The sequence below is a fragment of the Salmo salar genome, unplaced genomic scaffold, assembly GCF_905237065.1.
Source record: "Salmo salar unplaced genomic scaffold, Ssal_v3.1, whole genome shotgun sequence".
NCBI lineage: Eukaryota > Metazoa > Chordata > Actinopteri > Salmoniformes > Salmonidae > Salmo > Salmo salar.
Window position 1 is genome coordinate 345,001 of NW_025550945.1, and position 16,664 is coordinate 361,664.

At 50.9% G+C, this 16,664-nt stretch overlaps 1 protein-coding gene across 1 annotated transcript; it reads left to right on the forward strand.

The window, feature by feature from the left end:
• The first annotated feature begins 2,483 nt into the window (after window positions 1-2,483).
• LOC123740652 (protein FAM83G-like) lies at window positions 2,484-9,378 on the forward strand. The gene is given in 4 exon segments (XM_045714179.1): window positions 2,484-3,470; window positions 4,280-4,348; window positions 4,350-4,448; window positions 9,238-9,378. Coding segments are annotated over 4 exon segments (768 nt in total). The 5' UTR covers window positions 2,484-3,011.
• Window positions 9,379-16,664: the final 7,286 nt, after the last annotated feature.

The following is a 16,664-nucleotide window of genomic DNA, read 5'->3' on the forward strand; positions in this document are numbered from 1 at the left end:
TAGACTCAACCAAATCATGAGAAAACTAAAAGATAATTACTTGACACATTGGAAAGAATTAACAACAACAACAAAAAACCCAGAGCAAACTAGAATGTTATTTGTCCCTAAACAGAGAGAACACAGAGGCAGAATACCTGACCACTGTCACTGTATACAGACATAACGTGACCATCAGGAATCAGGTAAGATCCAAGTGCAGACCGTGTTGAAGTAACAATGTTTATTGCAGCAAACAGAGGCAAAGGTACAGGGCGGCAGGCAGGCTCAGGGTCAGACAGAGGTCAGAAATCCAGATAGGGTCAGGGGTCAGGCAGAGAGGTCAGGACGGGGCGGGTTCAGCGTCAAGACGGGCAAGGGTCAAATACCAGGAGAAAGAGATGAAAAAAGAGAGGCTGGGAAAAGACAAGGACGTAACACTGGTGATCTTGACAAACAAGACGAACTGGCAACAGACAAACAGAGAACACAGGTATAAATACCCAGGGGATCATGGGGAAGATGAGTGACACCTGGAAGGGGGGAGGGGGGAGGGGGTGGAGACAATCAACAAAGAAACAGATCAGGGTGTGACAAGGACATTTGAAACGCCTCTATTCCTTTTGTAACTTCTGTCAGTGTAAACGTTTACTGTTCATTTTTATTATTTATTTATTTACCTTTTGTTTATTATCTACGCCGCTTGCTTTGGCGACGTTTCCCATATGTTTCCCCATGACAATAAAACCTCTTGAATTGAAATTGAATTTGAGAGGTTTCACATTCCCCTCTATTGATCAACGGTTTCTGTGTTGTCTCAGTCGGTGTAGCGCGGTGCTCGCAACACCAAGGGGTGTTGGGTTCGACTCCCGTCGGGGACCAGTACGGGTGGGGGGGAAAAGAAAAACACGAGAAATGAATCAGCTCACTCGCTGGATAAGTCGCTCTGGATAAGAGCGTCTGTTAAATGCACGTTAACGTAATCAACACCTGTAATCCGTCATTGTTATAGTGTTATTCTAACCCTTCATCATCGTCGTCATCGTCACCAGCAGCCCGTAAGGGATAAACAAACGGCTACCTGTGATGATTTATGATGTTCCGTTAAAACTGACGCATGTCGTCGTTTGTCATGTTTTAACGGGCGTAGGCGATGTTGAGGACGACAGAGAACAGAACAGGTCAGACCTGCGGGCTGTCGACTCGCGCTCCGATCGTCCTTTAAAGCAGAACGTCACGAGAGTATGTGGTGGGGGGGGGTGGGGGTAAACTACAAAATTATCAACAATGGAGAGAATAGCAGACGCCGAATTAACCCTGTAACCACGTGGGATTAACGCTGTAACCACGTGGAATTAACCCTGTAACCATGGGGAATTAACCCTGTAACCACGTGGGATTAACGCTGTAACCACGTGGAATTAACCCCTGTAACCACGTGGGATTAACCCTGTAACCACGTGGGATTAATGCTGTAACCACGTGGGATTAATGCTGTAACCACGTGGAATTAGCCCCTGTAACCATGGGGAATTAACCCTGTAACCACGTGGAATTAACCCTGTAACCATGGGGAATTAACCCTGTAACCACGCGGAATTAACCCTGTAACCACGTGGGATTAACCCTGTAACCACGTGGGATTAACCCTGTAACCACACGGAATTAACCCTGTAACCATGGGGAATTAACCCTGTAACCACGTGGAATTAACCCTGTAACCATGGGGAATTAACCCTGTAACCACGTGGGATTAACGCTGTAACCACGTGGAATTAACCCTGTAACCACGCAGAATTAACCCTGTAACCACGTGGGATTAACGCTGTAACCACGCGGAATTAACCCTGTAACCACGCGGAATTAACCCTGTAACCACGTGGGATTAACCCTGTAACCACTCAGAATTAACCCTGTAACCACGTGGGATTAACCCTGTAACCACGTGGGATTAACCCTGTAACCACTCAGAATTAACCCTGTAACCACGTGGGATTAACCCTGTAACCACGTGGGATTAACCCTGTAACCACTCAGAATTAACCCTAGCCCCCAGACCCCCCAGACCCCCAGGCCCCCCAGGCCCCCAGACCCCCAGACCCCCAGGCCCCCCAGGTCCCCAGACCCCCAGGCCCCCCAGATCCCCCCAGATCCCCCCCAGACCCCCAGGTCCCCAGACCCCCAGGCCCCCAGGTCCCCAGACCCCCAGGCCCCCAGATCCCCCCAGGTCCCCCCCAGACCCCCAGACCCCCAGGCCCCCAGACCCCCCAGGTCCCCAGACCCCCAGGCCCCCCAGATCCCCCCAGACCTCCCCAGACCCCCAGGCCCCCAGACCCCGATCTAAACCAAGGAATATTGTTTTAATTCATTGTGATGGACTGTAAATCTTCCAGACTGTGTGTTTTTAAGATGACATTTCAAACTGCATAGTTGACATTTATTCCCATGGGCTGGGTTAACAAGTATTTGTACAGTTGTGACTTGACACTAAATCCATCTGTCATTTTTGATTAACTGTCATTCATATCAACTCATTATCGACATAATTGCCCTGCGGGTTAAAGAGACAACACAGGATAAACACTGATCCCGTCTTTTGTCCCGCGGGGCAGTTATGTGGGTAATGAGAGTAAAAAAAGGGAAATTCTGGATCACGTGATAGAGCGGGCGTGTGAGTTCTTGTCACACCTTTCCGGTGAAGCTGGTAACGGGTTGTGTTGTGAGTAGTGTGCTCCCCGGGAGAGAGAGAGAGAGAGAGACGGGGGTGAAAAAGAGCGTGGACAAAACGGACCGGTAACGCGGGGATTAATAATAATAATAATGGTAATGGCGGAACCGGTCAGTTGTAGTCCCGTTGAATCTGTCTGACTTTACCGGGAATAGTTCCAAGCCTACCCGGTAACTTTTCATTCCAGAGAGAGTTGGGAAGATATTTCTGATTATTGTAGAATAATGTTGTTTATTTAACTAGTGCTCCGTTTTTTAAAAACATTTATTTATTTTTCCGGTTACTGTTCGGTGGGTCTCGAACCATGGCGTTATCACAAATCCAATGTTTGGATGAGAATAACGTGAATCTCCGGACGAATGAATCTAAACCGGATTTTTTTTATTCCGAGGAACAACGTTTAGCGCTCGAGATTCTCCTCCGGGATGGAAGCGATGCTTTTAATAAATTCCTCCACGCGAACAATCTCCGGTGTTTCCTTTCGGACCAAGAGGTGGACCGTTTGACCCGGTCAGTAGAGGAAGTATGCGACCCGGAATCAGAACTCAGTCGGGTCGTTGACTCAGACAGTGATGAACTCCCGGTGTCTCTTCAATACTGGCCGGAGCTTTCTGCCTGCTCGCTCCCGCGGCTGGACCTCGGATGGCCGGACTGCGCGTCCTACAGAGGAGTGACTCGCGTCACTGTGTACGCGCAGCCGCCACTGGACGGTTACGCGCACATCAAAGAGATGGTTAGGAAAACCATCGCGCAGGCGCAGAAGGTAAAGCGAGTTTTTTTTTTTTTAAATAGAATTATTATGACGGTTATATATCGTATGAAATATGAATACTCTCTGTCTGTCTGTCTGTCTGTCTGTCTGTCTGTCTGTCTGTCTGTCTGTCTGTCTGTCTGTCTGTCTGTCTGTCTGTCTGTCTGTCTGTCTGTATAGGCTGTTCCCATTCTCCAGGGTCATAGTACAGAACAGTATATTCCAGCATATACTGGTGCGGTACAAGACAAAGTACACACAGATTAAAGATACCAGATGACCTCATTGTTATGCTGCTGACTGCAAATCAATAGACACTGTGGGTTCAACCAACTATACATTATAACCAGCTACAGAGGAGGAACTTTCACTAGGTCGTGACCCCCCCTACATTATAACCAGCTACAGAGGAGAGAACTTTCACTAGGTCGTGACCCCCCTACATTATAACCAGCTACAGAGGAGGGAACTTTCACTAGGTCGTGACCCCCTACATTATAACCAGCTACAGAGGAGGGCCCATAGCTTTAACCGCTAGGCTACCTGCTGGTTACTGGCCCAAAGATCTAACCGGTAGACTACCTGCTAGTTACTGGCCCAAAGATCTAACCAGTAGACTACCTGCTGGTTACTGGCCCAAAGATCTAACCGGTAGACTACCTGCTAGTTACTGGCCCAAAGCTCCAACCGGTACCTACCGCCCTATCATGCATTCTAACATGTGTCTTGACCTGTGTGTGTGTGTGTGTGTGTGTGTGTGTGTGTGTGTGTGTGTGTGTGTGTGTGTGTGTGTGTGTGTGTGTGTGTGTGTGTGTGTGTAGGTGATTGCGGTGGTGATGGACCAGTTTACGGATGTAGATATCTTCAGAGACCTTCTGGAGGCGTGCTTTAAAAAGGAAAGTGTCTGTCTACATCCTGTTGGAAAGAGCAGCGTTACCTCACTTCCTGTCTATGGCTGAGAGGGCTGCCATGCATCCCGGGCACCTGAAGGTAACACATTGGTGCTTGGGGGATTTTACACCACAGAGTGTTAATGACCAGTTTAATTCTGGTGCTTGGTGGGTTTTTACACCACAGAGTGTTAATGAGCAGTTTAGTTCTGGTGCTTGGGGGTTTTTACACCACAGAGTGTTAATGACCAGTTTAATTCTGGTGCTTGGTGGTTTTTACACCACAGAGTGTTAATGACCAGCTTCACCCTGGTGCTTGGTGGGTTTTTACACTACAGAGTGTTAATGCAGTTTAGTTCTGATGCTTGGGGGTTTTACACCACAGAGTGTTAATGAGCCACAGTAGTTCTGATGCTTGGGGGTTTTTACACCACAGAGTGTTAATGACCAGTTTAATTCTGGTGCTTGGGGGTTTACAAGAGTTTACACCACAGAGTGTTAATGAGCCGCAGTAGTTCTGGTCCTTGAGGGTTTTTACACCACAGAGTGTTAATGAGCCGCAGTAGTTCTGGTCCTTGGTGGGTTTTTTACACCACAGAGTGTTAATGAGCAGTTTAGTTCTGGTGCTTGGGAGATTTTTACACCACAGAGTGTTAATGAGCCGCAGTAGTTCTGGTGCTTGGGAGGTTTTTACACCACAGAGTGTTAATGAGCAGTTTAGTTCTGGTCCTTGAGGGTTTTTACACCACAGAGTGTTAATGAGCCGCAGTAGTTCTGGTCCTTGGTGGGTTTTTACACCACAGAGAGTTAATGACCAGTTTATTTCTGGTGCTTGGTGGGTTTTTACACCACAGAGTGTTAATGACCAGTTTAATTCTGGTGCTTGGTGGGTTTTTACACCACAGAGTGTTAATGACCAGTTTAATTCTGGTGCTTGGTGGGTTTTTACACCACAGAGTGTTAATGAGCCGCAGTAGTTCTGGTCCTTGGTGGGTTTTTACACCACAGAGAGTTAATGACCAGTTTATTTCTGGTGCTTGGTGGGTTGTTACACCACAGACTGTTAATGAGCCGCAGTAGTTCTGGTCCTTGGTGGGTTTTTTACACCACAGAGTGTTAATGAGCAGTTTAGTTCTGGTGCTTGGGAGGTTTTTACACCACAGAGTGTTAATGAGCCGCAGTAGTTCTGGTGCTTGGGGGGGTTTTACACCACAGAGTGTTAATGAGGCGCAGTAGTTCTGGTCCTTGGTGGGTTTTACACCACAGAGTGTTAATGAGCAGTTTAGTTCTGGTGCTTGGTGGGTTTTTACACCACTGGTCCTTGGTGGGTTTTACACCACAGAGTGTTAATGAGCAGTTTAGTTCTGGTGCTTGGGAGGTTTTTACACCACAGAGTGTTAATGAGCCGCAGTAGTTCTGGTGCTTGGGAGGTTTTTACACCACAGAGTGTTAATGAGCCGCAGTAGTTCTGGTCCTTGGTGGGTTTTTACACCACAGAGTGTTAATGAGCAGTTTAGTTCTGGTGCTTGGTGGGTTTTTACACCACAGAGTGTTAATGAGCCGCAGTAGTTCTGGGTCCTCTTTCCCAAAAGCATTTTTTAAAGGAAAAGTAGGAGCTCACTAGAGGAAAGTTTATTGTTCTACTGTAGGCCGACATCTGCCTCTTAACTGATGGCCCGAATCAGCTCTTCAACCACAGCCAGGATAACACAGTCGTCTATAATGGGTTTTCACACCTGTCCTGGTGTGCCAATGGATAGGCTAACGGGTAGCCTACAGAATGCAGCCTATTGGAATAGAATCAAATGACAGAGGGGGCCTATTGCAAACATCGATGGCACTAGACAATCGCCAGCCGCTGTCTCGTTAACTCATCAATATGCAGCTAAATTCCCCCCCCACACACAGCTGATGTCTCGTACTCAGACTGGTTGAGCAGCACCGACCGAGGTCACAGACTGGTTGGAGCAGCACCGACCGAGGTCACAGGCTGGTTGAGCAGCACCGACCGAGGTCACAGGCTGGTTGAGCAGCACCGACCGAGGTCACAGACTGGTTGAGCAGCACCGACCGAGGTCACAGACTGGTTGAGCAGCACCGACCGAGGTCACAGGCTGGTTGAGCAGCACCGACCGAGGTCACAGGCTGGTTGAGCAGACCGTCAGGTAAGGAACTGGTGGAGCAAATACCGCAGCACCGACCGAGGCCACAGGCTGGTTGGAGCAGCACCCCACCGAGGTCACAGGCTGGTTGAGCAGCACCGACCGAGGTCACAGACTGGTTGAGCAGCACCGACCGAGGTCACAGACTGGTTGGAGCAGCAACGACCGAGGTCACAGGCTGGCTGAGCAGCACCGACTCCAGGTCACAGACTGGCTGAGCAGCACCGACCGAGGTCACAGACTGGTTGAGCAGCACCGAACCGAGGTCACAGACTGGTTGAGCAGCACCGACCGAGGTCACAGACTGGTTGAGCAGCACCGACCGAGGTCACAGGCTGGTTGAGCAGCACCGACCGAGGTCACAGGCTGGTTGAGCAGCAACCGACCGAGGTACAGGCTGGTTGAGAGACCGACCGAGGTCACAGGCTGGTTGGAGCAGCACTGACCGAGGTCACAGGCTGGTTGAGCAGCACCAACCGAGGTACAGGCTGGTTGGAGCAGCACCGACCGAGGTCACAGGCTGGCTGAGCAGCACCGACCGAGGTCACAGGCTGGTTGGGAGCAGCACCGACCGAGGTCACAGGCTGGTTGAGCAGCACCACCGAGGTCACAGGCTGGTTGAGCAGCACCGACCGGAGGTCACAGGCTGGTTGAGCAGCACCGACCGAGGTCACAGGCTGGTTGAGCGGCACCACCCGAGTCAGAGACTGGTTGAGCAGCACCGAGGTCACAGGGGCCTGGTTGAGCAGCACCGACCGAGGTCACAGGCTGGTTGAGCAGCACCTCACCGAGGTCACAGACTGGTTGAGCAGCACCGACCGAAGTACAGACTGGTTGAGCAGACACCGACCGAGGTCACAGACTGGTTGAACAGCACCCGACCGAGGTACAGAATGGTGAGAAACATAAGGGAGAGCACCACCGAGTAAGATGGCGGAGTCAGACCTCTGGTTGAAGCACCGACCGAGTACAGGCTGAGTGAGAGCACCCAACAGGCTGTATTCCAGGAAGAGGTGAAAGTGAACCGTCTACCCAGGAACGAAATTCAGCACCCTTCCAGTCACAGTAGGAGACTGTAGGAAATACTGTAAGCGTCACTATAGCAACCCAACTCCCATTTGTTACCACTGTCATGTGTCCAAGGGGTTTTCAAACTGTTTTGACCTACGACCTTTAAAAAGGGAGACAGACAGAGGCAACCGCAGCAGCAGACAGACAGACAGACAGACAGACAGACAGGCAGGCAGGGAGGCAGACAGACAGACAGACAGACAGACAGACAGACAGACAGACAGACAGACAGACAGACAGACAGACAGACAGACAGACAGACAGACAGACAGACAGACAGACAGACAGACAGACAGACAGAACAGGAGAGAGAGAGAGAGAGAGAGAGAGAGAGAGAACAGAGGGAGGGAGAGGGGGAGAGAGAGAGAGAGAGAGAGAGAGAGAGAGAGAGAGAGAGAGAGAGAGAGAGAGAGAGAGAGAGAGACAGAGAGTATTTTATAGAGCCCCAGTGTTGTGGCTGTGTGCTACTTTCCATATGTTATCTGGCAGTTAAACAGGCTTCACCAGGTCACACCCACAGAGCAGACAACAGACACGTCTACCTGTCGAACCACTTACTGTACACACCAGTCGTTATGTCCTGCTGTCCACTGTCCTCTCAACACACCCGTCATTATGTCCTGCTGTCCACTGTCCACTCAACACACCCGTCATTATGTCCTGCTGTCCACTGTCCACTCAACACACCCGTCATTATGTCCTGCTGTCCACTGTCCTCTCAACACACCCATCATTATGTCCTGCTGTCCACTGTCCTCTCAACACATCCATCATTATGTCCTGCTGTCCACTGTCCTCTCAACACACCCCATCATTATGTCCTGCTGTCCACTGTCCACTCAACACACCCGTCATTATGTTCTGCTGTCCACTGTCCTCTCAACACATCCATCATTATGTCCTGCTGTCCACTGTCCTCTCAACACATCCATCATTATGTCCAAGAGTTACTGTCCTCAACACATCCATCATTATGTCCTGCTGTCCACTGTCCTCTCAACACACCCGTCATTATGTCCTGCTGTCCACTGTCCTCTCAACACACCCATCATTATGTCCTGCTGTCCACTGTCCTCTCAACACACCAGTCATTATGTCCCGCTGTCCACTGTCCTCTCAACACACCCGTCATTATGTCCCGCTGTCCACTGTCCTCTCAACACACTCGTCATTATGTCCCGCTGTCCACTGTCCTCTCAACACACCCGTCATTATGTCCTGCTGTCCACTGTCCACTCAACACACCCGTCATTATGTCCTGCTGTCCACTGTCCTCTCAACACACCCGTCATTATGTCCTGCTGTCCACTGTCCTCTCAACACACCCGTCATTATGTCCTGCTGTCCACTGTCCTCTCAACACACCCGTCATTATGTCCCGCTGTCCACTGTCCTCTCAACACACCCGTCATTATGTCCTGCTGTCCACTGTCCTCTCAACACACCAGTCATTATGTCCTGCTGTCCACTGTCCTCTCAACACACCCGTCATTATGTCTCGCTGTCCACTGTCCTCTCAACACACCAGTCATTATGTCCTGCTGTCCACTGTCCTTACTCTTGTCCTCTCAACACCCTCTGTCCTGCTGTCCACTGTCCTCTCAACACCCCTCTGTCCTGCTCAGACTGTCCTCTCAACACCCTTCTGTCCTGCAGAGCCTGCGTGTGGGTGTGACAGGAGGAGCAGAGTTCCTCAGTAGGTCGTGTTCCAGGGTGAGAGGACGTCTGGGTCACAGGTTGCTGTTGGTAGATGGAGACAAGGCTGTTTCTGGATCGTACAGGTACCCTAACCTCTGACCCCTAACCTCTGACCCCTAACCCTCTGACCCTAACCTCTGACCCCTAACCATCTGACCCTAACCCTCTGACCCCTAACCATCTGACCCCTAACCTCTGACCCCTAACCCTCTGTCGACCCTAACCCTCTGACCCCAACCTCTGACCCCAACCCTCTCTGACCCCTAACCTCTGATGACCCCTAATACGACCCCTAATTTTGGACACATTAATAATGGTTACAGGGTTAATTCTCCGTCGATACAGGGTTAATTCCGCGTGGTTACAGGGTTAATTCCGCATGGTTACAGGGTTAATTCCGTGTGGTTACAGGGTTAATTCCGCATGGTTACAGGGTTAATTCCTCGTGGTTACAGGGTTAATTCGCATGGTTACAGGGTTAATTCTCCGTGGTTACGGGGTTAATTCGGCGTGGTTACAGGGTTAATTCCGGCGTGGTTACAGGGTTAATTCCGCATGGTTATAGGGTTAATTCCGCATGGTTACAGGGTTAATTCCGCGTGGTTACAGGGTTAATTCCGGCGTGGTTACAGGGTTAATTCCGCGTGGTTACAGGGTTAATTCCACGTGGTTACAGGGTTAATTCCGCGTGGTTACAGGATTAATATGGTTACAGGTAATTCACATGGTTACAGGGTAATGCACTCAGGGTTAATTCCGTTCAGGGTTAATTCCACGTGGTTACAGGGTTAATTCCGGTTACAGGGTTAATTCCGCATGGTTGCAGGGACCTGCGTGGTTACAGGGGGTTAATTCCGCGTGGGTTACAGGGTTAATTCCACGGCGTACAAACTCCCGGGTTACAGGGTAATCGCCGTGGTTACAGGGTTAACCCCGCGTGGTTACAGGGTTAATTCCCATATGGTTAGCAGGGTTAATTGTGCATGGTTACAGGTTAATTCCACATGGTTACAGGGTTAATCTCTCTGGTTACAGGGTTAATTCTCATGGTTACAGGGGGTTAATTCTGCGTGGTTACAGGGTTAATTTAAGGTTAATTGGGAAAAATGGAATCGCGGGTACAGGCAGGCATCGGTCTGAGCATCACTAGTTCAGTGCCATTTCATTTTTTTTGTTGTGATCGCCGAGGAAGGCTCTTTGTAGTGACGACCCCTAACCTCTGACCCCTGTCTGTATCGTGTGCTCCTTCCCTTCCAGTTTCACCCTGGACGGCGCTCGTTTGGACAGACACCTGGTCACCTTGGTAACGGCCAGGCGGTTGACTCCTTTGACCAGCTGTTCCGTGACCTCTACCTGACCTCCAGCGGGGTCGACCTCCGCGAGGTCACCATGGAGACGGAGCCGGAGCCGGAGCCCCTCCCCAAGGCCAGCCCTGTCGCTTCTCTCTCCGCAGCTAACGCCAGGAAGCTGTTCAGCCCTAAATACGCCCTGGTGATCGGCGACGCTAACGCTAACGCTAGCGGCGCCAGCCCCGTCTCCTCCGGAAAGAACTCCAACTCCCAGAACCCCTTGAAAACAAAGGTACCAGAATGCATTGCTCCCCCTACTTTACCATAATGTACCGTGCTCGTTAATAAAACACCTGTAGATTTGTTTATCTATATTCTTTTAAAAAGTTTCCTCAATATTATAATCATTCATTTCAATCAATCTAGGGGCGTGTCCCGGAGCCAGTGGAAGCCGCGCCCCTCCACCCGGGATTAGCCTGTCTGGAGAAAGCGTACCTGATTCCGTACCTGCCCACCTGGCCCGAACCCGACCCCCAGAGACGTCATCGGGTTCATTAACGTGCGGGACGCGTCGCGGCCGACCCAGGTGCACCTGCAACGCTCCGAGAGGTTCGAGACGAGCCAGGCGATACGCTTCAGCAGTCCCTTTGCCCTGCCCAATGAGGAGCCACTTCCTGACAGGGCTGTGCCTAGACCTACCCCTACCCTTAACTCTACCCCTAATCCTAACTCTACCCTTAACTCTACCCCTATCCCTAACTCTACCCTTAACTCTACCCCTACCCCTAACTCTACCCTTAACTCTACCCCTACCCCCAAATCTACCCCTACCCTTAACTCTACACCTACCCCTAAATCTACCCCTATCCCTAACTCTATCCCTACCCCTAACTCTACCCCTACCCCACCCTTAGCTCTACCCCTACCCTTAACTCTACCCCTACCCCTAACTCTATCCCTACCCCTAACTCTACCCCTACCCCTAACTCTACCCCTACCCCTACTCTTAGCTCTACCCCTACCCTTAACTCTACCCCTACCCTTAAGTCTACCCCTACCCTTAACTCTACCCCTACCCTTAAGTCTACCCCTACCCCTAAATCTACCCCTAAATCTACCCCTAACTGTACCCCCTAACTCCATTCCCTACCCCACCTCCCCCACTCTCCCCAGTCCCGTATGCCCCTCCCTTACCTTCACCCCAGTCCCTAAACCCCGGACGGTGCAGTTGGTCATGAGGAGCGGGAGTGGTCAGGACCTATGTGGAGTCAGAGTGGTCAAGAAGACAGACAGTCTGGAGCTAACTGGACCACAAACAGACTGTCTGAATGGAACTGGACTGTGGCTAGACTGCGAGACCGCACTGCGAACTCAGAGTGACTGCGAGACCGCACTGCGAACTCAGAGTGACTGTGAGACCGCACTGCGAACTCAGAGTGACTGTGAGACCGCACTGCGAACACAGAGTGACTGCGAGACCGCACTGCGAACTCAGAGTGACTGTGAGACCGCACTGCGAACACAGAGTGACTGTGAGACCGCACTGCGAACACAGAGTGACTGTGAGACCGCACTGCGAACACAGAGTGACTGCGAGACCGCACTGCGAACACAGAGTGACTGTGAGACCGCAGTAGTACCCCCAGAGTGACTGCGAGGACCGCACTGCGAACTCAGAGTGACTGTGAGACCGCACTGCGAACACAGAGTGACTGCGAGACCGCACTCGCGAACACAGAGTGACTGTGAGACCGCACTGCGAACACAGAGTGACTGTGAGACCGCAGTAGTACCCCAGAGTGACTGCGAGACCGCAGTAGTACCCCAGAGTGACTGCGAGACCGCAGTAGTACCCCAGAGTGACTGCGAGGCCGCAGTAGTACCCCCAGAGTGACTGCGAGGCCGCAGTAGTACCCCAGAGTGACTGCGAAACCGCAGTGCAACCCCAGAGTGACTGCGAGACCGCACTCTGCGAACACAGAGTGACTGTGAGACCGCACTCGCGACCCCAGAGTGACTGTGAGACCGCACTGCGAACACAGAGTGACTGTGAGACCGCACTGCGAACACAGAGTGACTGTGAGACCGCACTGCGAACACAGAGTGACTGTGAGACCGCACTGCGAACACAGAGTGACTGTGAGACCGCAGTAGTACCCCAGAGTGACTGCGAGACCGCAGTAGTACCCCAGAGTGACTGCGAGACCGCAGTAGTACCCCAGAGTGACTGCGAGGCCGCAGTAGTACCCCAGAGTGACTGGCGAAACCGCAGTGCAACCCCAGAGTGACTGCGAGACTGCAGTGCAACCCCAGAGTGACTGCGAGACCGCAGTGCAACCCCAGAGGGACTGTGAGACCGTAAAAGGACTGTGTCAGCACACACGCACGCCTGACCTCCGTACACACAGACACGACCTGCTCACACACGCTCCGGCGTGTCGTCCCCGTCCTGTGAATCTAACATGTCGACGGCATCGGAGGAATATTATGAGTGTGACTCTGAGTCTGTCTGTGATCTACTGGCCAACGAGCTACACTGGAGACCTGAGGGGGAAGAGACCCCACGCCCTACACAGAATACACACCCTACTGTAGATACTACACATAGTATAGATACTAAACATACTGCACTTAGCATGGGAAAGAAGAGGCTAATAATCAGCTAGCACAGCAGGCTATCAGTCAGCTAGCACAACAGGCTAACACGCAGCTAGCACAACAGGCTAACAGTCAGCTAGCACAGCAGGCTAACAGTCAGCTAGCACAACAGGCTAACAGTCAGCTAGCACAACAGGCTAACACTCAACTAGCACAACAGGCTAACACTCAACTAGCACAACAGGCTAACACTCAGCTAGCACAACAGGCTAACACTCAACTAGCACAACGGGCTAACACTCAACTAGCACAACAGGCTAACACTCAACTAGCACAAGAGAAACAGTAGTATGCTAACGATTTGCTAACACAGGAACTACAACAATGTGACAGCCAGTAAACAGTTGAGGGCACAAGGGGAGGGACCGGCGATTCAGTCATCTCACTGATAACCTCTGAGACGAACCACCATAGTGACACTACGGAGAGAGGAGGCCAGCATTGACCTTATGCAACAGTATAGCTTCCGTCCCTCTTCTCGCCCCCAACCTGGGCTTGAACCAGGGACCCTCTGCGCACATCAAGAACTGACACCCCTCGAAGCATTGTTACCCATCGTGCCACAAAAGCCGCGGCCCTTGCAGAGCAAAGGGGGAACGACTACTTAAGGTCGCAGAGCGAGTGACGTCACCAATTGAAACGATACTAGCGCGCACCACCGCTAACTAGCTAGCCATTTCACATCGGTTACACTTACACAGGCTAGCGATGAGCCTATACTCACTAACACTGACCGTACACTGGTACAGGCTAGCGGTGAGTCTATACTAGCTAGTGATGACTCTAAAGTGGACACACAGCTGGAAAGACTTCTGGAGACATGAGATACCTCACCCACAATCCCAACCCCACCACACGCCTCGCCGTCCCCAGGTCCACACCCAGAGAGACAGAGTTACAGTCCTACACACTGAAAGAGACAGACCAGAGGAACATACAGGACAGACAAACAGACAGGACACAGGACAGACCAACAGACAGGACAGACCAACAGACAGGACACAGGACAGACCAACAGACAGGACACCGGACAGACCAACAGACAGGACAGACCAACAGACAAACAGACAGGACAGACCAACAGACAGGACAGACCAACAGACAGGACAGACCAACAGACAGGACAGACCAACAGACAGGACAGACCAACAGACAGGACACAGGACAGACCAACAGACAGGACAGACCAACAGACAGGACAGACCAACAGACAGGACAGACCAACAGACAGGACACAGGACAGACCAACAGACAGGACACCGGACAGACCAACAGACAGGACAGACCAACAGACAAACAGACAGGACAGACCAACAGACAGGACAGACCAACAGACAGGACAGACCAACAGACAGGACACAGGACAGACCAACAGACAGGACAGACCAACAGACAGGACAGACCAACAGACAGACCAACAGACAGAACACAGGACAGACCAACAGACAGGACACAGGACAGACCAACAGACAGGACACCGGACAGACCAACAGACAGGACAGACCAGTAGACAGGACACAGGACAGACCAACAGACAGGACAGACCAACAGACAGGACAGACCAACAGACAGGACAGACCAGTAGACAGGACACCGGACAGACCAACAGACAGGACAGACCAACAGACAGGACAGACCAACAGACCAACAGACAGGGCAGACCAACAGACAGGACAGACCAACAGACAAACAGACAGGACAGACCAACAGAGCAAACAGACAGGACAGACCAACAGACAGACCAACAGACAAACAGACAGGACAGACCAACAGACAGACCAACAGACAAACAGACAGGACAGACCAACAGACAGACCAACAGACAGGACAGACCAACAGACAAACAGACAGGACAGACCAACAGACAAACAGACAGGACAGACCAACAGACAGGACAGACCAACAGACAGGACAGACCAACAGACAGGACAGACCAACAGACAAACAGACAGGACAGACCAACAGACAGGACAGACCAACAGACAGGACAGACCAACAGACAGGACAGACCAACAGACAGGACAGACCAACAGACAAACAGATAGGACAGAGGATAGACCAACAGACAGGACACAGGGAGACAACAAGGGCGCCAGGCTCGGACCACAAATCTCTAACCTCTAACCTCTAACCTCTGAACTCTGACCCGAACATTTTTTTGTGACCTGCTGAGGTCATCAAATGCCTGACCATCTGGATTTAGCACACAGAACTCTGGGAAAACAGCTGCTTCTCACACACAACGCCACTCAGTGTCACACACACACACACACACACACACACACACACACACACACACACACACACACACACACACACACACACACACACACACACACACACACACACACACACACACACACACGTAAAGTTTGTTTGGTATCGGACCTGGCAGAGAGGGAGAGACTGTTGTGTTTCCTGTGGTGAAAATACAGACAGCATTAAGACTAATTGTCCATGCCCCGGTCCGTTCCCGGTCCGTTCCCCGCCCGTTCGGTCCTTTCCCGGTCCGTTCCCGCCCGTTCGGTCGTTTCCGGTCCGTTTCCCGGTCCGTTCGGTCCGTTCCCGGTCCGTTCCGCCGTTCCCGGTCCTCCCACGGACACCTTGAAAGGGAGTTTGAAGGACAGGTTATGCAGAACTCTTGAGCGGGACCGTTGGATTGAAGCGGGGGAAAAAAAAAGTGTAAACGAGGCTTTGCCAGGAGAATGGTGTGTTTTTTCTACAAGGGATTATGAATGTAGTGATGTAGTGAAATGTACAAACTGTGGAGAGATTAGAGCTTTTTGTACAGTTTCTCTTGTTTTGTCTCTGGTTATCTGACGGGATTTTAAAACAAAAGCCTGTGTGTTTAATTTAAATAGGAAGGAGCTATAGGTACTGTCCTCTCCTGTGGCTGTTCAAAACACACACACACACACACACACACACACACACACACACACACACACACACACACACACTGCCAACCTACATACAGACAGAAAGACCCCCTGAGTTGCACAACTCAGTTGAATTAAAATGCATTCCAGGTGACTACCTCATGAAGCTAGTTGAGAGAATGCCAAGAGTGTGCAAAAGCCGTCATCATCATGGCAAAGGGTGGCTACTTTGAAGAATCTCAATTATTAAATATATTTTAATTTGTTTAACACTTTTTTTTGGTTTACTAAAATGATTCCATATTGTTTTATTTCATAGTTTTGATGTCTTCACTATTATTCTACAATGTGGAAAATAGTAAATAAATAAAGGAAAACCTTCTGTATAATGTAGTTCTGGTCGTAATGTTAATGAGAGAAATGTTTGGACAAAGACAGGACGCTTAACAATGACCCACACACAGTGGTATTTCCTCTGCTGTACAGCCACCTGCAGTTTAGAACTCACAGGAAACGAGAGCCAGAGAGTACCCACGAAACCCTTTCCTGAGAGAGAGAG